At 45.7% G+C, this 20,387-nt stretch overlaps 2 protein-coding genes across 6 annotated transcripts in view; one reads left to right on the forward strand and one right to left on the reverse strand.

The window, feature by feature from the left end:
- Positions 1 to 811: 811 nt before the first annotated feature.
- Positions 812 to 12,453, reverse strand: pom121 (POM121 transmembrane nucleoporin). 3 transcript variants are annotated; one of them, XM_036536708.1, is made up of 14 exons: positions 11,861 to 12,453; positions 10,798 to 11,013; positions 10,313 to 10,486; positions 9,968 to 10,048; positions 9,551 to 9,725; positions 9,099 to 9,190; positions 8,654 to 8,733; positions 8,036 to 8,160; positions 7,685 to 7,784; positions 7,148 to 7,477; positions 5,376 to 6,905; positions 5,075 to 5,107; positions 4,202 to 4,291; positions 812 to 3,932 (listed from the first exon to the last, which is right to left on the reverse strand). In XM_036536708.1, exons 1-14 carry the CDS (start codon positions 12,421 to 12,423, stop codon positions 3,832 to 3,834), a joined length of 3,690 nt encoding a protein of 1,229 aa, XP_036392601.1. In that variant the 5' UTR covers positions 12,424 to 12,453; the 3' UTR covers positions 812 to 3,831. The 3 variants fall into 3 exon arrangements, with proteins under 3 accessions (XP_036392601.1, XP_036392599.1, XP_036392600.1); XM_036536706.1 differs by having other exon boundaries at positions 9,099 to 9,187; positions 11,861 to 12,444; XM_036536707.1 differs by lacking the exon at positions 5,075 to 5,107 and having other exon boundaries at positions 11,861 to 12,444.
- A 1,620-nt stretch (positions 12,454 to 14,073) lies between these two features.
- The window catches only part of LOC118783372 (huntingtin-interacting protein 1-like), a 34,262-nt gene continuing 27,948 nt past the window's right edge, over positions 14,074 to 20,387 (forward strand). Inside the window, exons 1-2 of one of the 3 annotated variants that reach the window (XM_036537208.1) lie at positions 14,074 to 14,143; positions 14,301 to 14,428. In XM_036537208.1, the coding sequence (XP_036393101.1) occupies positions 14,309 to 14,428 (120 nt within the window). In that variant the 5' untranslated portion in view covers positions 14,074 to 14,143; positions 14,301 to 14,308. Of the gene's footprint in view, positions 14,144 to 14,190; positions 14,429 to 19,731; positions 20,055 to 20,387 lie in introns of those variants that run through there. The other 2 variants (XM_036537209.1, XM_036537211.1) reach the window with 2 other exon arrangements.

The following is a 20,387-nucleotide window of genomic DNA, read 5'->3' on the forward strand; positions in this document are numbered from 1 at the left end:
CTCCCGCATTCACAATCACAAGAATTCAGCAGCAGAGTCAGTGTGTGTCCGTATTCACTGTAAAACATTTTGGTGTGGCTTTATTAAGTGACACAGAAAAGTCTGGTCCCTAGATCAGTCTATTTTTCACAGACACACACAGTCAGTCAATAGTTTAGCACACTTCTACTTATTTACAAACAGCTTTCCACAATCAAAAGTAAAGTCTGTTTTTTTTTCTTTTTTTTCCCCTCAAGGGACTAGGGTGAGGAGAGGCCCTTGTGAACTATGAATGTAATTTAAAAGCTACTCCAAACCGTCAGTGGTTTGTTCTGATCATTACTGTAGCCATCACTTTAAAAAAATCTCTACTACAAAACACAAAAAAGTAATGTCCAATGTTTAAGAAATGGTGTATACATTGTAATTTGCCCTTACAGTGAGGGCAATGATAATATGTAATGGCTCATTAAATAAGGTTGTGATCAAGCTTCAAACACATGAGACTGAGTGGCAACTCCTCCCACCCAAGTTTTTCCCTCCTGCTATTGGAGGGATAATTTCCTTAGAAGTAATGCTGCCTTGTGTGGAGAATTCTGCAATAATGTGTACTGTGACAGACAAGTAAAATTCAAGCTCAAGCTACTGTAGTAAATATTAGCAGAGGCCAACTGAACAGCTCATTAACTGCCAAAGGGAAGGACTTTCACCAACTCCTCCAGTCAGCTTTGGCTTTTGTCACTGTTCCCTGCTCATGTATAACGCTTATTTCTTAAACCAAGGGGTAAATGCACTGTTCCCTTCTGAGCACAAGGCATATCAGATGCAGATCCCTCTGCGCATTTCATGTCAGTAAATTCCAAAATAGAATAGGATAAAGGGATGCACAGAGAACCTCTGAACTGCAACAGCTGAGACTCCAATATTCACATGGGTCATTTCCACAGTGACTGCTGTTCCACATGCCCAGCACCTGTGCTTCAGATGCCACCAGACATATGCTTAGGTAAAGTACAGTTCACACAAGAAGCAATCGCACAAGACGCCCGGAGAATGCCGACTGTGTAATGCCACACACAGCGGCCCTGACCAAGGTGGCATGGATCCATACCCCCTACGAATGGCCCTCAACTAGGAGCAACCAGTTGACAAAGGCCTGCACGACCCAGACAGACAGCAGTAGTATTTTAACACTGCACATCCAGTGCTCGTTTACATTTAAAAAGTAGAACATTTACAGGCGGACACTTTTTTCTCATTTATTCCTCCATCTGTAACTAAAAGTAAAGAGATTCCAAAGAACAATAATTTGGAAAACAAAAAAAAATTCTACCCTTTTGTAAACATACTGCCTCAGTGAGCCAAGCTTGAAGGAATTCTAAATAGCAAACTGCTTCAATACAAAAATATAGCTGTGATTCTTCAGCTGATTTAAATAATTTGAACATTTGTTGCCTGCATGTAGCCAATCATCCCTCGCACATTCATACTGCCCTGTCAGCTACTAACTAGTCCAGGAGAGGAGTTGGCTTCAACAGAACAAGCTGGAGTGAAAGCTACTTTTGTACCATACACATTGTAGAACACCAACAATGGTTTTATTTTCTTTAATCTTATTCACAAAACAACTTGTTTAAGGAGACAGACACTGAGCATCTATTTCATCTCACTCAAATACACTGTAAGAAAAATCTTGGCCTTTAAATTTCCCGCCAAAGGAAAAAATCACGCAATTCTTTCCACTTTGGTCCAGCTTGTCACACAAACTTGATTCTCCTGCCTTAGGAACTAGGTAGCTGCAGAATCCAATTATAGTCATGCACCCAAAAACATCCTTGAACTTTAACATTAAATAGTAAAAAAATAACTTGGACTTTCCAAGTACAAATTAAAAATTCACTCTTAAGTCAGATTCGTCCCCCGGAATTTCCCGTCCCGAGCCACGCCCACCCGCCCCCTCCCAGGAAAAAAAAACGTGTCCGGCACTACGAACGTGCCGCCATTCACTACATCTTTCCTCCAAACCAGACTCTCTGAGGCACAGAGAAACAAAACAAATCATCAAACAACATTTTTAAAGTAGTACTTGTGGGGAAAAAAAGCAGTGTGATACAGATAAATGTCAGCTTGAAAAAACAACAAAGAGGTGAACGTATGAACTTCAAGAGCGATGGACAAGATCTTGACAAGTTGCCTCCGTTCATTCATGCTGTCTGGGGCAACAAAGTTTCAGTCCGGTGCAGTGCACATATTTGTCCAGGGGTTGGCAGCACTGAGCAGAGGATGCTTACATTGCAGAGTCTATAGGACTACAGAACTGGATGAAAACAAAGCCATTACATAGCAGTTGCACACGCCATAGCAGCAAGGGGGAAGAAGCAGGGTGAGAGAGAGGTAGTCTAGAATAGCAAAGCAGCACATTACAGGACTGGAGAGCAGTGGTAGAGAGAAGGCAGATACTGCTGATTTTCATCACCGAATGACTGGACTCATTTTAATAACGTGGGCCCTCCTAGGTACTGAAAACATTTTGGTTTGGGGCTGAGCCCTGTGCAGACTATTCATTTATCTTTTACAAACAAATTCTGCCTGTTGTCTTTACTGTAACACCATAAAAGGATCTGCATAAAAGCAAAGATAGCATTTTAATTTTTTGAACGCATTTGTTTTTGCATGTTTCCAGTGGGGAAAAAACAGCACCTGTGGTATGAAAGCTTACCATAACTGTACCATGTTCTTGACAATCTGATATATGAACTGCAAAGACAAAACCACTTAGCTACTTCTATCAGCCTCCTAAAAGCCCTTAACGTAAACCTTTACTACATTCCACTAACAGCTCTCTCTGCCTTCCAAGAACATAGTTCAAAACACATAGAAACTTCAAAAACCTCACTTTTTCTAAGCACACTGTGTCTACTACTCTTTGGAAAACAAGGAAGTATATAATGGAAATAACTGCAGAAATTATCACTCAATATTCAAATGTTTAACATCTCTTGCATTATTTATTGAAATAACTTGCTGCAAGCTTGCAAAAGAAACCCAACTCCCAACAGGTCAGAGATACACAAACCATATACTGAGAGTGCAAAATGCTTTCCTAACATCATTCATACCCCTGTACTGATCTGCCCTACAAAACCACCGTGAAAACAAAGGGGATTGCAAGACATTACAACCTTCTTCTATGCTGGCAGTAAACGGCTCAGACCATTTCTTCCATGCTGTCGCACTGTAACGTGCAGTATATGGAAATCAGATGATAACTCACCCTATTTTATGTTACACTTTCACCTCATCCACACTGCCAATGAAATGAGCAGAACCCCCTCCTCATCACAATGCTATACAGCTCTGGTAAGCGCTAAAAATGCTGATCGAAAATCTCTACTTGTGCGTGCGTGGGGTAAAGGGAAGGTAGCCGGAAATTATTCACTGTACCTGAAGGAGACTCAGTAAAGACCGTGCTGTCATAGTTGGCAAAACAAAGGATGAGAGAAGAGTGGGAGAGGGAGAGGGGGTTAGATTTGTACAAAGTCAAGTCCAGGATTGAAGTAGTTTGTTCAAGTAACCTTGTACTACATTGCCTAAAGCGCCTTCCCCTCCCCTCTGCGAGCGAGAGCAACGCTGCCAGTAACAGTGCTGAGACTCCAGAAAGGACAGGGGAGACGCCTGGGCGCTCTCCTTCTCTGCAAGCACTGTGCGACAAAGCAAACTGATCCAGATGGGCCGGGTTGGGGGTGGGGGAGGGGGTGGCAGGGGGCGAGGGGATGGTCAGGCTGTTTTCAGCAGCAGTTCAGGTCATCCTCCTCTCCGGGTTTTCCTGGGCGTCCGCAGCGAGTCCGCGGGCTACTTCTTCCTGGGGTGCTGCCGCCTCGCCTGCAGCCTCTGCCGTGCCCCTGAGGGCTTGGAGCCCGAGCCAATGGAGAAGGAGGGAGTAGGGGAGGCCCCTGGAGCGAGTGAGCGGGGAAGAGAAGTCGTCGAATAAAAATGGTAAGGGACTCCACAGACGAAGAATGTTTAAAAAGCAGTTGAAAGCCATGAAGTAATGTGATAAGAACTGTGCATTTCGTGATGGTACAAATCTGTCAAATTCTCCCACATCACTCGGTTTTACAGTTTTACAGCAAGAATTAAGTAAGGGGGTTTCTTCGTGTTTATTCAGATGTGACAGTTGGGTCAAAGGGAGTGTCTGAGTGGGGCGGCTGTTCTCACTTACCAAACGGCGTGGGGGCAATGCCACTGAAGCTTGGACTTCCAAAGGGGATAGGACCTCCAGAGCTCTGCCCGAACGCAGGGGTGGACGTCCCTGGGGAGCAGACAGAGAGTGAGTCCTTTACTTCTCCTTCACTTCTGAATCCCACAACTCACTTCTCCCAAAAGTTCAGGTGAACAACAGAAATTCAAGCTTGTGAGCAACAGTCCCTGACATGACAATTTTCAGCAGTAAACAGAAATGGTATTTGTGCTTTATCACCTTTTCCTACGCAAAAAAATAGACCATTTGCAATGTGTGACAAGCGAAAGCAATTCATAAAAGAGGCGACGATGACACTGTGGTTCCCAGGATGAATGGATCTGCACAAGAGATGTGTCAAATCTGATGTGCATCTGGTACAAGTTACTTTTCTAAGTTTCAGGGGGAAAAAAAAAAGAAAAAAGAATAAACAGGCACAGGATCAGACAGACAGATTGCCATGGATGCATGTCTCTGCTCTGGGGCTATGGCTTTAAGCAGCAGTGAGGTTTACAGCAGCAGGGTTCATTTCTCAAGGCGGTGGCAATAAGTTCAGCTGACAAATCGAGACAGAGGTGCAGCATACAAGGAGCCTCAACAAGCCTTGCCTGCCCAGTAACAGAGTTTTCTACCAGAGAGGGAAACGGGTGAAATTAAATAAAAAAAAATAAGCCTGTGCAATGCAGTGCCTTGGGATGTTTCCAGTACTGTAGCCAGTACTCTGCTCCCCGGTCGCAGTGTCCTGGGACACAGCTCAAGGGCCACCCTTGCGAGAGCCCAGGAGAGCCAGGTCCCATATAAGAGCGCAAGCAGAGCCCTCCAGCAGCCAGGCACACAGCGCCACTGCAAACTTACCAAAGTTTACACTTGCACTTCCAAAGTTGAACCCTGGAAGAACCACACACTCATTTAGTGGAACAACAGACTAGCATATTGAGTAACCTGGAGAAGCCGTGCATCTCGACACACTCCCACACAAGAGGGGTAACATCCCTCCTCACAGGGGAAAAAAATATCTATGGACTGAATGGCTCACACTTATAGACCACAGGAATGATGTCTAAATATATCACTTATCTTCATCATAAAAATCTTCCTTATTCTCATACACTGCTGCAGGTGGCCTATTGCTCTGCACCGCTTTCTCTCAACTCACCAAAGGCTGGCTTGCTGTCCTTGGCATTGCTGGCCCCAAATGAGAAGCTCTGTGTCAGTCCAGGGGGGTTGGCTGGGGTGGGGGTGCCGAACTGAGTTCCTGCCACTGCTGCTCCAAAGTTGAAGCCCCCTGTGGCAGGCTGGAGAGGGTTGCTCTGGGTGGGAGCAGGGGCGCTGGGCTGGGCGGCCGATGCCCCCCCAAAGGAGAAGCTGGGGGTCGGGGCAGGGAGTGGGGCAGATGCCTGCGTGCTGGAGCCAAACGTCGGGGTGGCGGAGGGGGCCGTGGTGCCGCCGAACGCAAAGCCGGACGACCCGCCGCCGAACGCCGGCTGGCTGGGCGTCCCGAAGGTGGGGGCGGCCGTGGTGGTGGCCCCTCCGAAACTGAACGGAGTCGTCCCGCTCCCTCCGCTTCCCCCGAAACTGAAGGGCTTGGGCGCCACTGCCTGAGGTGCACTGGGAAACGCTGTCGGCCCGTCAAAGGAGGGTTTCCCAAACGTGAACGCCGGCTGGCTGGCTGGGGCCGGGGCTGTCGCCGTGGAAGTCGTGGCGGTCATGCCGAATCCCCCGAAGACCCCGCTGGTTGTGGTCTGGCTGCTGGCGGGCTGACCAAAGGCGAACGACGCCTGGGTGGTGGCTACGGGAGCAGCTAGGGGAGCAGTCTGGGGGGCTGCTGTGGTGGTCGCCATTGCGCCGAACTGAAACGGGGCGGGGGCGGGGGCGGGGGCGGTTGTGGTGGAGTTGAGGGTGGGGGCTGAGGTGGCAGCGGGCGTGGCTCCAAACTGGAAGGAGCTGCCGTTGGTGGTGGCAGAGATGGTGCCCGTGCTGGCCGGGGGGGCCGCGCTCCAGCTTCCAAACAAAGACTTGGCCGGTGTCGGGGCAGCAGGCTCGGGGGCCACTGTGGTGCTGGAGAGCCTGCTGAACACAGAGCTGCTCTCCGATGCAGGGGCTGCAGGGGCGGCTGGGGCCGCGGCCGACGGCTGCCCGAAAGCGCTGCCTGCTGTGGCGCTCCCAAAAATGGGCTTGAAGGTGGGCGCTGCCGGCGTGCTCGTGGAGCTGGACGCGGGAGCCGCCATGCCTGCCCCGAAAATGGGCTTGAATACAGAGGTGGGGGGATTGCTGCTGGCTGTTTCTGTCGCAGTCGAGGTGGCGGCGGAGGTGGAGATGGAGGAAGCGGAGGAGGAGGAGGATGAGGGCACTGAGGGCTTCACCATACTGGCCAGGTTGAACGTGACAGGCTGTGCTGGAGCTGAGGTCTGCGCAGGCTGAGGTAACACCTGGCTGAAGGCAGAGGAGGACACCGAGCTGGGGAGCTGGATCGAAGGGGCCACGGCTGAGGTGGACTGTGCTGAAGTCACGCTAGCCAGCGCTGGGGCCACGCTAGGCTGCGCAGGGGCCACAGTGGGCTGTGCTGGGGTCAGGCTAAGCTGCGCTGGGGTTAGGCTGGGCTCTGACTTCACCGCTCCGAAACCCGCCATGGGTGAGGGGGCTGCCGGTTCCACGGGCACAACATCGGCAGCGGCTGCAGGAGGAGCTGTGGACACAAGAGGAGGGTGAGCACCTGAGCATCGGACCAGCTCCCTGGAACACTTCACACTTCACCTGCCTGGTTTATTTTACGTAAACCGTTTTTCATTTAGGAACATGGAGTACCTTGGTTGTGTGTGACAACTTAAACTGGTCTGACCTGTTCTAAGCATCGCAATACAATATGTCACGGAAACAATCCCTCCCTAGAGAGGGCAAAGGGAAACGCATTTAGTAGTGAGCAGACACCTGCAGGGGTGTTAGCGGGACTGGGTGCAGGGCTGTCCTTCATCCTCTTGAGGGACTCCAGCAGTGGATTGGACAGGCCTAAGGCGGGGGCAGCGGGGGCAGAAGCGGCAGACAAGGAGGTTGGCAATGTGCTGGTGCTGCCGGCAGGGGCGGGCTCAGAGCCAGGAACGGCAGATGGAGCGGTGGAGCTGGCAGCTGTGGAGACTGGTGCGACGGAGGCGATGGAGCCAGACAGCAATCCCCCAGAGGTGGAAGGGGCTTCGCTGGACACTGCAGCCTGAGAGAAGGGGGTCGCAGTGGCGGTGGGGACAGGCGCGGGTTTAACTGGCTCTGAAATGATGAAGACAGCACATCACTGTCTAATCCAAAGAATTTACACGCAAGTAATGCAAAGCTTTCGTCCAACCCTTCAGCACCCAGGACTGCCAACAGAATAGATCAAGGCTTTAATCGTGATCAAAGAGCTCGGTAAACACGTCAGTCAACACCACCCAGACTGTATAATCATGGTGGACAAACATGAATTAGTGCACTGACCAGGCTCCTCTAAGGCCTTCTTGATCCGGTCAAGGGCAGCTTTCTTCTCCAAGTCTAGATCCCTCACAGTGATGGTGTAGCCCAGTTCCGGGGGAGGTGGCTGCAAAGGCAACGGCAACTTTAGCAACAGTAGAAACATCATGTCACAATGAGGACTTGCATGGAATCAAGGGCCTGAAGAGAAAGGAAAATTCAGAATATTCCCTTTGGAAAATAAACACCTTAGAGTGTTCCGTTTTACTTCCAAAGAATAAAATCCCAATAGCATACATACAAGTCCCGTGGACTTACGGGATGAGTGTTAACCACCTAACCACCTCACTGTCTGTCAGCCAAGCTCAATTTGCTTACCAGGGAGATGTGGTCCCCTCTGCGGCTAGGCACCAGCTGGATCTTTCGCTTGCGTTTTCCCTCACTGCCTCCAGAACTTGATGTGGAGGTGGCCACTGGTGCCTTGGGTGTTGGGGTGAGTGTCCCTAGAAAATAATATATATTAAAAACCATTTCACCACACTTTTGGGTCAAAGCCTCAAATTTCAATTACTAAACATCATTTCAGACAACTGGCCCAAAACAGGTAATTAATGCTGTGGTGGGATGTTGAAATCAATACTGAAATTTTACAATCATCATGGGAGACCACTGTAATTAATGATTTATATTCTGTGATGAAGTGATTTTCCAGGAGATGTGTATTATTGCAATCTTCACTTTAGGAAGGCAGCTATTAAATATTGTCTTGACTAGTTAAGCCAAGTTATCCTTTCTTAAATTATCACACCAATCAATACAAAATGTTACTGAACCCCTTAAACTTTTGAATTCTATCATTTTTTATGGTAGCCTCATGTAAAGTGCAGCTTTTCAACTCTACACATAGATAACAAACATTAAGTCCTGTTGGCCCAAACCTAATAAATGCCAGTTTCTGTAACTGTAACTATATTGGAAACGGACCAAGTCTTTTACCTGTGGTGACAACCTGGCCTGCCACTTTCACGTCTGATTTCAACGTGGACACAGCACTGGGTGACTGAGCAGCCTCTTCCCTAAATCAGAACATGAGAAAAAGGGGATGGACATAATATGAAAGGATACGTAAACATAGCATATTCATGAAGCAGCAGTCTCAAGTCTCAAGTCTCTGCTAAGTGGAACACAGAAGTAGTACTGTCAGGATTAGTTTACTTGACAGCACTGAAAGTATCAGCATAAAAAAATCAAAATGCATGAATGAAGCTCCAACAGTCATTTTCTGCCGCTTCAGCAAAGCACCTGCATAAATCTCTATGACACAAGGCTTCGCAGATATGGAGATGCTAATCCTCAGTCTTAAAATGGTGAAACCATTATAATATATCCCACAGTATGAAATCATGCCACAGTACACTCCATCAGTAGAGGTCGTCAGTACCTTGGCTTTTTTGGGGGTCTCTCTGGGGTCTGGGAGCGAGAGGATCCTGGACTGGATAATGGAGAAAGGCTGAGGGTGGAGGTCTTCTTCTGCTGAAAATGAATGAACAACTACATTAGCTAAGATGCCAGTACACCTGAGCTCCAGTAATAAGTGAATCACATTTAAGCAAAGTAACGATAGTCACTTACAGTCTCTTACTGAAACAGTGGTTAAGGTGATTATGCATATCTTTACAACAGTAACAGACAGTCATAGTAATCTACATATGTCAGATTGTGTACTGCAAGACATATGCAGTTAATGGCCTTTTTGCTCATAGGCCTCTTCAGCCATGATCGATGTGCTTTGACATTGTCCTGCTTTGTCAGATTAACCTAAATGTGGATTTATTATTTCAAAGGCCTGGACATCAAGCAAACTCAAGATGTCCGCACTACCGTGTCTCTCACCTGAGCATTGCCCTTTGTGGAGCTGTAGGAGCTGTGGATGGGGTTTCGGGCCGAGCCAGCACCTCCAATGGGGGTCAGGCCCGAACCCATGGAGCTGACAGATGACGTACGGGACCTTTTCACCATGGTCTCCTCCACCACCAAGGTGTTAATCCCTCGCTTCATTCTCCCTGGCCTGAGGGGGGGCACAGGAGAGTGAGGAGCCACGGAGGACTACAGTATATTTCCCCAAACAGACAACTGTAACACAGACACTTGATCTGCCACTCACCGCTACGAATCAATTTTAAAAACCCCTCTACACCTTATTTTACGTATCTTCATAGCTGAGCCAGAGGTCATAGAGTGGTGTGGCCTGGTTTTTGAAAGGTTATGGAGCCACAAAGCCCGACACGGGCAGGCACAGAAAGCACTCACTTGGGCACCAGCTGGGATGGAGCTCCATTGGCAAGGAGTGGCTCAAAGGCAGACTGTGCGCTTTCGCTGCTGTCATGACGCCTGTGGGGTGGGGGGGTGAGGACAGAAACTGGCTTTAAAGACACTGCCATGCTCAACAACTACCTTTTCATTTTGAGAACTCTGTAGCAACCATTACGTGGACAGGCTCTGACAATACCACACACAGTTATTAAAAGCCAAGGGAGGGCCACTGTAAGGAAGAAATTTATTTGATGCAGTGAATACACGTTTCACTAAGGTTTAGGCTTACTGTCCTAAAAGTCTAAAGGTCCAAGGCAGATAAAGAACTTCAGTCATCCATACCTCCTTTTGCTCTTCTGCTCATCGGCATAACTCCGATCCTCATCTTCGTCCACCTCTCTCTTGCGGCTCTCTTTGAGCACGCTCAGGACTGTCTCTCTGGCGCAGGGGTCTGCAGTTGCCCCCAGCCCCAGTGATGGAGACAGGGTGGGCAGCGGGGAGCTCGTGTGATTGAACCTGCAGAAAGAAAAGGAATGCAGCCCAAATGAGACAGGACGATTCTACTGCGGGCCAAGTGTTCTCATAAATTACAGAGCACGCCTGTAAAACAAGGAATATTACAACCCTGTTTACAAATTTGAGACAGAAAATTTGCTGTTAAAAAACATCTAAACACTGCTAAAAACCCAGAGATCTGCATCCTCTGGAGAGTGAAGCTGGGACACCACAGGAGACTATGAGACGCTGCAGGATTGATGTCAAAACCGCAAATGTGTGTGAAATAAGCCGTCACAGACACGTGAAATGTCGGGACCGCTTTAACTTACAGCGAGGATCGTCCAAGGCCATGATCTGGCCGAGCTATCTTCACAGTCACAGGGCTGTGGACCCCGGGAGAGTTGCGGGGAGTGAGGATGTTCTTTTTCCGGTACCCATGCCACTGAGCCGGCGCCAGCACGCCCAGCGAGGAGCAGCCAGCCTGCTGGATGGGGTAGTGTCGCTGAGGAGTGATGGTGAACCTGCCCGGTGTGCCCAAGGGTTCTCTGCTCACAGTACAATGACATTACACAATTATTTTAAAAAAATGGTGCTGACAGTGATTAGCAAAATGCAGTGATTTATGTGAGTTAAAGAAACGTGTTAACATTTTTTCGACAATTCGTTAAGTCTTCTACTACAGAAATGCTAGGCCAATATTTGCCATCTTTCCAGAATCTGAAATTACAAGACAAATGCAACTAGCCAGTTGGTAGGCAATCACAACTAGTTAGACAATATAAGACTAATGTACATATCTAGTAGTATTACACGTTCGAAAATAAACTGTCTTTCAGTGTAGCTAAAACGATATTTTACGGTTTTTATTGTTACTTCTTAAAGATTCTATCGGACAGCAAAAGAATCTGTCTCGTTTACAGGACGAATCAACTATTTGCATAGACGGTTTTGTTTTCATACAAATGAAATCCACTACTGAGAACAGATATTATTGCCGACTGAGTTCAATAGTGGGTCTGCTACAGCACTCTCACGTTACATAGTTAGCAAGCTAGCATGCTGCCGACATACCATAACGGGCTGGAACACACCCGGCAAGGCACATACAGCAACACCCACATTTTCAAATCTTGGAGGGAACACTGAAAATCCGCAGTGAACTCTATGCATTTATCCGTCACCTACCCAGCTAACGATGGACAGATCAAAAAACAACTCTTTAAGGCAGATTAGCTAGTTAGTCTGCCTATCGCCGATAAATATAGCTGGCTATACTGTTACATTGGCAAACGTGCAGCCTGGTCGTTAGCTAACTCTAGCTAACTAGCTAATACAATTTTCCTTGCGCAACTGAACTGGTCGCTATCCAGGATAAAGAATTGAACGACTTACCCAAATGACAACCTTCGGTTGGGGGTGTGCACTGCATGGTTAGGACGAGACAGCCTCTCCCTGAGTTCTCTGGTCTCACCGCCACCGAGCCTGCCAACGGCTGAGGAACTGTCTGGCTTTCCAAGGTAACTTCCCATGAGTATGTCCCGGGGACTGAACAACAATGAGCCGCTAAGTTCTTCTGCCTCTTTTCGATAAACGCCCGGACTCTCCAGGCGTCTCTCGGCACTTAATCCAATTGATTCTCTGGGATCTCCCTTAATAAAACGACCCCTGTTGCCTCTTATATTGGGTCTTCCGGCTGACGGCACACCGTTCGCAGTCTTCACCGGTAACCAGCGTCTGAACAGCGGTGGAATGATCAGATTAGACCGAGGATGATGGCCTTCCCTGCTGTGGGATGGCGAGTCGTTGTTGTGGTAAAAGCAAGCGATACAAGAGCCACCAAGAATGAACAGTACGTAAAGAAAAGTCGGAATAAAGTACAGGGCTAGACAGAGGACCGCGAGAGAAATCACCACCACAGAGATAAGCGCGATCCGCCGCTTCTCCCTGGGAGTCATGGCGGCAGCGCGCCACCGGAGGACTTAATATCCCACAATTCTGCCAGAGTTCGAACAACACCACAGAAAACGTAGACCCGAGGGCGGGAGGAAAAAGCATGCACTTGTAGCGTTATCTAGCCAGCTATTTAGCTATATAACTTGATATGAATAGAAGAATCTGTTTAAACTACTTCCTTAAATCGAGATTAGCTGTGATTTTAAGAATTTATAATAACTTGATGAGTATCCATTGGTTGTTAATACCCACCACGATTTTCAGTCAAATAAAATCCAGTAGAGCTACCAAATCCTAGTTGTAAAGTAGTTAATTTCATAGCTAGTTAACGTTAACCAACTAAGAGAAGCTCACGTCAGATGTGTCTTGCTAGCTAAATTGACAGATTAGCTACACCACCAGGTTTGGTAGAATATGTTTGCTTCCGTTGTAGTGAAGAAGGCACATGTGGTTGTTCGACGCATTGAAATGGTTTTTTTTTTTTCTTCTCCAAAAGCCTGGCTGTTGAGATGTCACAAATATCGGGCCAGGAATTTAGCGATACTTGAATTTTTATTTGGCCACCCCACTTTGTTAAGAAGGAGCGGGTGATGGGCCCCTGGACAAATCAGAGATTGCTATGTCGTGTGCCATGCGAAAATCAGACCGTCAAATGCTAATTGAGTGTAGGGGTAATAGGGGTAGTAACTAGCCGAAATACAGTTACTTTAGCCGTCTTTGACACAACACAATTGTAATATAGAGCAAACCAGCAGGTAGTGCTTTGTGTTTTCTTGTGAGGGTCGACAGTGAAATTATTCAGAGTGGAATGAAAGTGAAATTGATGCTAGTTTATCTAAATTTTATCTTGGCAGACTAGTAGCTAGGTACCACGTGTAGTACCAAACATACATGTGTAAATCCAAATTACTGGGAATAAATTGTTTAAACTGTGTCAGAGAACCCTGAAATGAAATCGGTCGTTGCTGACATTCGCACACCACACACTTTTATGTGTAATAGAGGCGAATATGCAACTTTGGGCTTCTGCACGAAGCAGATTAAAGTGTACATTATGCCAAAAAAAATTACACATCCTTTACCGAGAGGTCATAAGCCTTTCTAGCACGGACTCGACTCTGATCAGTCGCTTCCCATTCACTGGGGTCTAGCCTGAGATTCAATAAAATAGATGGAATGGACGTTTGCCGTTTGGAAGCGGCAACTAAGCAAAGAACAGTTTTAATGTATGTATTTAGTCCACTATCAACAAATTAAGTTAAAAAGCACACCCTGATTCGCTGAGACTTCTTTAAAACACATTTTATTTGTACGTGTTATAGTGTTTATTTCCACACGGCAAAGGCGACTTGTCATAACTAGGCCTAATATATCAATGCAAAATAAATGTTTCCATATGACATTGAGTGATTTGAGTTTGTCTTGTTTAAAGAGACCCATGAAATCTTAAAGAAATTCCTGTTCTTTTGTTCTTTCCACAGAGCAGCAGGCGATCCAATATCCACCTCTGACACTTACCCATAATATTTGTATAAAAGGGAATACTTTGAGTAGACCATACATCAAAATTCCATCGCTCAGCAGCACAGATTGTAGCGGAACAAAGATTCAATTATGGGCGGGTATTTATAAAACCGAGGCATCTGGGAGGAGTCAATGTGGCATTGAGTCCTGCCTCCGTCGCTGGTCAGGAGTCCACAACGCAACGGGCTTCCTAGGCCGGTGGGTAGACAACCTTGCGAGCTAATTATTTTTGTGAATTGGGGGCACGCATATGACCTTCGATACTTTGCAATCCATAGGAATCTCCTGTAAGATTACGTGAAGGGTAGGCTTTCGCCCATTTTGAATAATTTTCTCCTCGTTACATGTAATGGAGAGCTAACAATGGATCGTGTGAAGAGTTCCATGCAGCAGGTCCCGAATCCAATACCCAAAGTGCTGAGCCGACGAACCGGGGGTGCCAACACTTTAGAACTGGAGAAGGAAAACTTCGAGCGCAGTCAGGTAGGTCTTTAAATAGTCGCCGTGAGAGCAAAACCAAGCAAAAAGTTGAAGCTGCAACGGGATGGAAGGGGGCTGTTGTATTGGGTTTCAGAAAATAGCAAATGCAGGGCGTTTTTGGCATCTTTAGGTGTACTGAATATCTTAAAATAACAGTCGTTTACATTCTCATTAAATGGATACGACCAATAGTTTTTAAACTCTTTTGAGCTGGGGGAGGGACATATTCAGAAAGCCTTGAAGTAAGATTTCTTCCAAGATTGCTTTTAGACACGACAGGATGTGATCACGTCTCTTCAAGATGCTTTGCACACCCGAAAAGCTTTGCCACTGTATACTTTGCTACATTTTTGTGAATGTTATACGGACCATGTCACAGCACATACATTCGCCAGCAGGAGTATGGCTGCTCGCTTTAAGCGGTATTGACAGGTAGCTATGCGGTGAAAACACACTGTTGCATGCTATTGTATGGTATAATACAAAAAAGTATTAGGCAGCGTTGTCATTATCTGATAGAGAATTTCTTTGAGTCTATGAATAACGATGGCTTGCTTCCAGTTATTTTTTACCATGTGGATCTGGATGTGCATACAGCGAAATACAACTTTACAAAAGGCCAGCAAGATTAAAATACATCAGCTACAAAAGAAGACGTGGTATTTGGGATGGTTTCTATTGTAACACCCACATTAACTCAGTGGAACATTACTGTAGGTTTTAGACTGTAACCGTGCCGGTCCGTCTGTATTTGCAATTTTATTAAATGGGAAATCTGATCGTTTAATTTGTATACGTTGCGTCATTTGCAAGGATCCTACTGCGTTCCGTTCCTGTTATTACATTGGTGTTCATAGCTGGATACAGTGGGGTCAAGAGTGTGGGAGGATTGAAAAATGCAGGACCAAGTTACAGGAAAGAATTTAGAAACATAGGGTACGTAGGGTAGGTTTGCCTTTAAATAGTGTTTGTTCCATTTGTGTGAGATAATGTTGACCAAGTTTATTGTAATTTGGCTTCATTTTGATATCCATAACTTTAATGGCTGACCTAGTTTTGCAAGTGTGTTCACTGACAGAGAACTTAGTAGGTGTGAGTAGCATGCTGTATTTTGTATGATGAAAGAATTTGCAGAATTACAGTATATGCATACACTGGTCCATATTATGTTGGTGTTGGTATGTCATGTGTCAGGCAAAGAACTTGTGTATGCAGGTCATAAGTCTTCTTGTGCAGGGTTATTCAAATGTGTTCTTGAAAATTACAGATATTTCAGTGTTGGAAAATTAGTTAAGTTTTGTTTTTTTTTTTTTTTAAAGAAAAGTGATAGCGCACAGCAACTGTGTGATTATGCATAGGTAAAACAGAATGGAAGAGTTCCTTCCATCCTTCCTCAGGGATCCTATTAGCACCAGTATGTATTGAGCTACTGTAAAAGCTTTTAATGGCACCATGGCATAGCATTAAACCAGTGGACTGAGTGAAAACGTCGATACATTCTGGAAAGTGCACTCTGCCTACACATGGGCATGAGGAGGCAAGGGGGGAGCGGAGGGGGGCTTTGCTGATTCCAGTGTTATGGGAAAGTGGCAGCAGGGGGGTGGCGGTAAGCAAAGCTTTTGTGTTTTGTGAGGAAAGGTTGAATTATAGATCTCAAGCTGTCTGGCGGGAGTGAACAGCAGACAAATGCATGAGCATGCCTTCTGTGAGCATGCAGCCCTGCTCTGGGTTCCACAGTCGTGCAGTGGTCTCTTCCTCCTCCCAGGCAGTTAGGGCAGAAAGTGGGTCAGATGAATCAAGCCCCAGTGAACTGCCCCTGCCAGCAGGCTTCCTACTGCAGCCTCAGTGATAATCATGTTCTTTATGCCGGGGATAATCATTGCAATATATTCTCAGTGTTTTGTTTCATTCTCAGTCTCTCCTACAGCCTGGCCTCCCATGACCCCCCCCCCCCCTCACCCCCACCCCCACCCCACCCACCCCCATGTTCCTGGGATGGTAACATGAACATGAATTAGAGGTTTGTCTCAAAAGAGACAGGCTCAGCCTCTTCATCTGGTCTGGTCACTAGGTCAGACTCCGGAGGGTTTTCCCTTCAGAATGTGGGTTGGGTGTGATCCAGTACTGTGTGGGTTGAATTTACATTTTCAGTGTTTTGTGGTTGCCGTTTGGTTGTTCTGTTTACTGCTTTTGCATTGTCTGATGGGTATCGTGGTTTCAATACAATAAATTCAGCCTGTCATTCTTGATGTAATGTGTTCTTGATTTCATTTGCAAAGCATACTTGTGTAAGTACAGTTATTTTCTACTGGAATGACTGATTTGGGTTTGTACTTCCAGCATCCTCCAGAAGATCTCAGTGCTCCTTGTATTTAATTGCAGTTCATAAACCAGATGTCTGGTCATGTCTGACCACCAAACACATTTTTATCTTTGCTATATCACTAAATGACCACCACACCCTGTAAAGCTCTAATTCAGACAATGAAGTCTTTGTTTTAAAATCACACCACACACATTTCTTATAGCTCAAAATGGGAAGAGGTACAGTGTTGGAAGGGACCCTGTTATTATATTGTTGTTGTGGAGGGTTAGGAATCAAGGAATCTAGTCCCTTCTGTATGGAGATCAAGAGGATTTGAGATAATCTGATCAGTTTTAGTTTGAGCTGCTGAAAGCTGCTCCCTTTCCCTTACAGTAGGAATATGCTTGTCAATCTTTTCTCTACAGCAGAGCAAAGTATAAATTACAGCTCTCTTGGGCAGGGTGATGTTGTCTTATTTGTCAGGTACTGGGGATGTCACTGGTCCTTGCTGTTTACACCTGATGAGCACTGTTTGGTATTTGTTTGTGCTGCTGGGAAGAAAAACTGCAGGTTATATGTTCCTTACAATTTTTTATGTCTGCTTTCTCTTTTGGAATAAACCCAAGGGGATAAACTTTTCCTCTAGAGATCTGCAGTCCAGTGGAGTTTGGATTGAAGGGGTGTCCATCTGGTGCCCTGTAGTGACTGACATCACTTAGCACTTGTGGCAGACTTTTTCTTCTCTTTTTTTTACGCTGTGATGTCTGTTGTGGGACCCTGTGCGTTGTTCATCACCATGCAGACTGAAATAAACGAACAAGACTTTGTCATTTACAGAGTTTGGCTGAACACCCCCACCCAGGCCTGCACGCCTCACATCTCTAACTGCTGCTCTCCACACTGCCCATTAACAAGCACTGATCCGCTCAGTACTTTGGTGCCCTGGCAGCTGTGGAATGCAGGGGAGGGGCATGGTCGTTACCCCTGGGCACAGACACAGTGCAGTAGGGCAGACCCAGACAGTGGACTCTAATCCCACAAGCTTTCTCCCTCTCTCATTCTCTCGCTCCCTGTCTCTGCCCGCGTGCACGTACCTCATAACTCTGGAGAGTGAGTGCAAAAGGCTTTGGAACAGCAGAATGAGACAGGGCCTTGTGTCTGAACTCATTACAACAGCCTTGGATTGAAACATGTCGTTATGAAAGGTAGGTTAGTAGGGGGTTACATGACTCACTCAGCTAAAGGCCTTTGTCCATCCAGGTCTGCTAAAAAAAAATTACTGAGGGGCAGCGGTGGTTGCATGGGCCAGTATTTTTTTCCTTTATATTCTTTGTAAATCATTACTTACTATCAAACACAGACATCTTAACAACAGGCAACTGAATTTCTTACATTTCAAAACATGAGTGATTTCACTCAGCCTCTTTCCTGAAATTTCAACAGCGGCTTTTGGAACTGACTGCATAGCTCTGAAAAGCGTAGACTCTTTTGTTCCTGCTTTCTTATTTTGTTGTTGAGCTTGAAGTCAAGATTTTGAATACAGTACTGGCTTGGTCTTTTCAGTGTCTACTTTGTGCAGGGACCTCATCTGTGGTAGTCATGCTTCAGCTCTTTCATCAGAAACTCTGTGATAGTGGATATTTCTGGCTTATGATTTAACGTTCCTCTGGACTGAGGAGGAAGACATAATCTGTGAAACTACTGGTGATACAGCCCCTTTAATTATCTTCATAAAGACGACGGTACAGATGGGACTGTGTTTGTTTTCTCTATTTCCAGAACACTAACAAGAATACGGGCCACACAAAGAAAATGGCAGAACATTTCTAACGCATTATCATAGCTAACGTTGATCTGTGGAAGTAAATAGAGTCGGTTAGGCTATTAATATTGTAGTATTCCCGTAAGCATTAATGTTATACTTCTGATTTAAAGTAATACCAGCCTTTATTATTTAAGTTTCAAACAGTGTTTCATTATCATTGAATCTGTTTTTTTTTTTTTTTTTTTTTTTTTTGCGGAAAAAAAACTTCTGTTGCTATACAGACAAAGAACGGATTGTGCAAGTTTGATCCGTTTTTAAACGGTGTCGGTGCCGGTAGGTTATTCCTGTTTTGTAAAAACTCACACAGTCCATTGATTTTTCCAAAAGCAAACACTGCTGAGCTCTGAAATTCTCTGGTTCATAATGTGCAATGAATCTCTTGTGACAAGCTCTGCTTTTAAAATGTCATCAGCAATTATATTGATTTTTTTTCTGTAAAAATCTCAATTGGAACCGTACGTAACCGTTTCAACTCTACTATAACTGGGCAACCAAAAGAGGGCGCCATTTACCAATGATTAGCAGGGACGGAAAAATATGAAGATGCTGTAACGGTGAGGGCACCAATCAATGGGCTCCTGTATTTGTTTATTATGCTATTTGTAATGATATGTAATAATATAGATATGTTTTAATGTGTGTAAATAAATGTATTGTTTTGTTTATACTGATTTTTTTTTATTTTAAAACGTTGATCTGGGTATTATTCGCGTGCGTTTTACGTCCAGCACAAGTTTTATAGCAAAGGGCTGAGTTTGTGGTGGACGTAGACATTGCATGTTTACCGAACGTTTATTGGGCTTGCTCCCCATACAGATGGAATTAATGTTCCTCCTTTTCTCATGTACCGATGCCGTGTAGCTGTAGTTTCTTTCCGTGGTTCCTTCTTTTGCTGTTTCTATTCAGATAATTTTCTTTTGCACACATTGGGGTGGGTGGGCGGAGTGATGGTGGGGGTTATCACCTTCGCTTCCCTTTTTGTTGAGGCACCCCCTTCCTGCAAGCAGCTTGCTGGTTACTTGGCAAGACAGCATCACCAAGGAATAAGAAGATACTTGCATCAGCAAGTTGTCGTCTTGTATATCGTATTATCAGGGAGTAAAGATGGGGCATACACAGAATCACGCACACGCTCGCAACAAAACGGCGTGAGCATTCCTCCGTTCGTTCGCTTTTGGATATCTGATTCCAGACAATTCTGTCCTGTTCCGATCTTATACGAGTCTGCACATAATGGAGAGGCTCTCTTCCTCCGGCTTCTCCTGTGTTGTGTGAACGCAGGAAAAGAGAAGCGACAAAAGGGAGGGAGTAAAAGGAAGCTTTGAACCGATTTGAGACACATGTTGAGCTAAAAGGACCACCCCACCTCCTCCCTCTTCCCTTCCCAAGCGGACTTTCGTTGTTCTTTTCCACCTTTTGTCGTAGTAGCTCGGAAGCTACTTGAGTCTTTTGTCCTGGGCTTTTTGAATTTTTGTGATACTATGGATCTGAGTAAAATGGTAGGATGCCCTGTTTGTTCTAAGATACTTTTTTCGAACGCCCATCTTGATCTCTCTTTCTTTGTGTGTCCGTGTGTGTGTGTGTTTTCGCATGTTGGCTAGTTGCATATCTAACTTGTTTTCTGTATAGTTATCCTACCGTCATATACTTATGTGCTGATGTGGATTACCCATAATCTGAGGTTTAAAACCAAATATTTGTGGTGGTGGCGGCATAGGCAGTCCCAGTTTATGCAGCTGTTGCGCAATGGTTTACTGATATCCCCTACTTGAATCGCACGAGCAAATTTAATTGACCACAAGTAAGACAATGTAGCTTGCTAAAGCTATAAA

This window comes from Megalops cyprinoides, chromosome 9 (assembly GCF_013368585.1).
Source record: "Megalops cyprinoides isolate fMegCyp1 chromosome 9, fMegCyp1.pri, whole genome shotgun sequence".
NCBI classification, from domain to species: Eukaryota; Metazoa; Chordata; class Actinopteri; order Elopiformes; family Megalopidae; genus Megalops; species Megalops cyprinoides.

Excerpts from the sequence above, each read along its gene's own strand:
- pom121 (XM_036536708.1), bottom strand. The coding sequence starts at position 12,423 with ATGACTCCCAGGGAGAAGCGGCGGATCGCGCTTATCTCTGTGGTGGTG. Across the intron at positions 10,049-10,312 it reads GAGCAGAAGAGCAAAAGGAG|GCGTCATGACAGCAGCGAAA; the intron begins GTATGGATGACT and ends CCCACCCCACAG. Across the intron at positions 6,906-7,147 it reads TCCCGCTAACACCCCTGCAG|CTCCTCCTGCAGCCGCTGCC; the intron begins GTGTCTGCTCAC and ends TTGTGTCCACAG.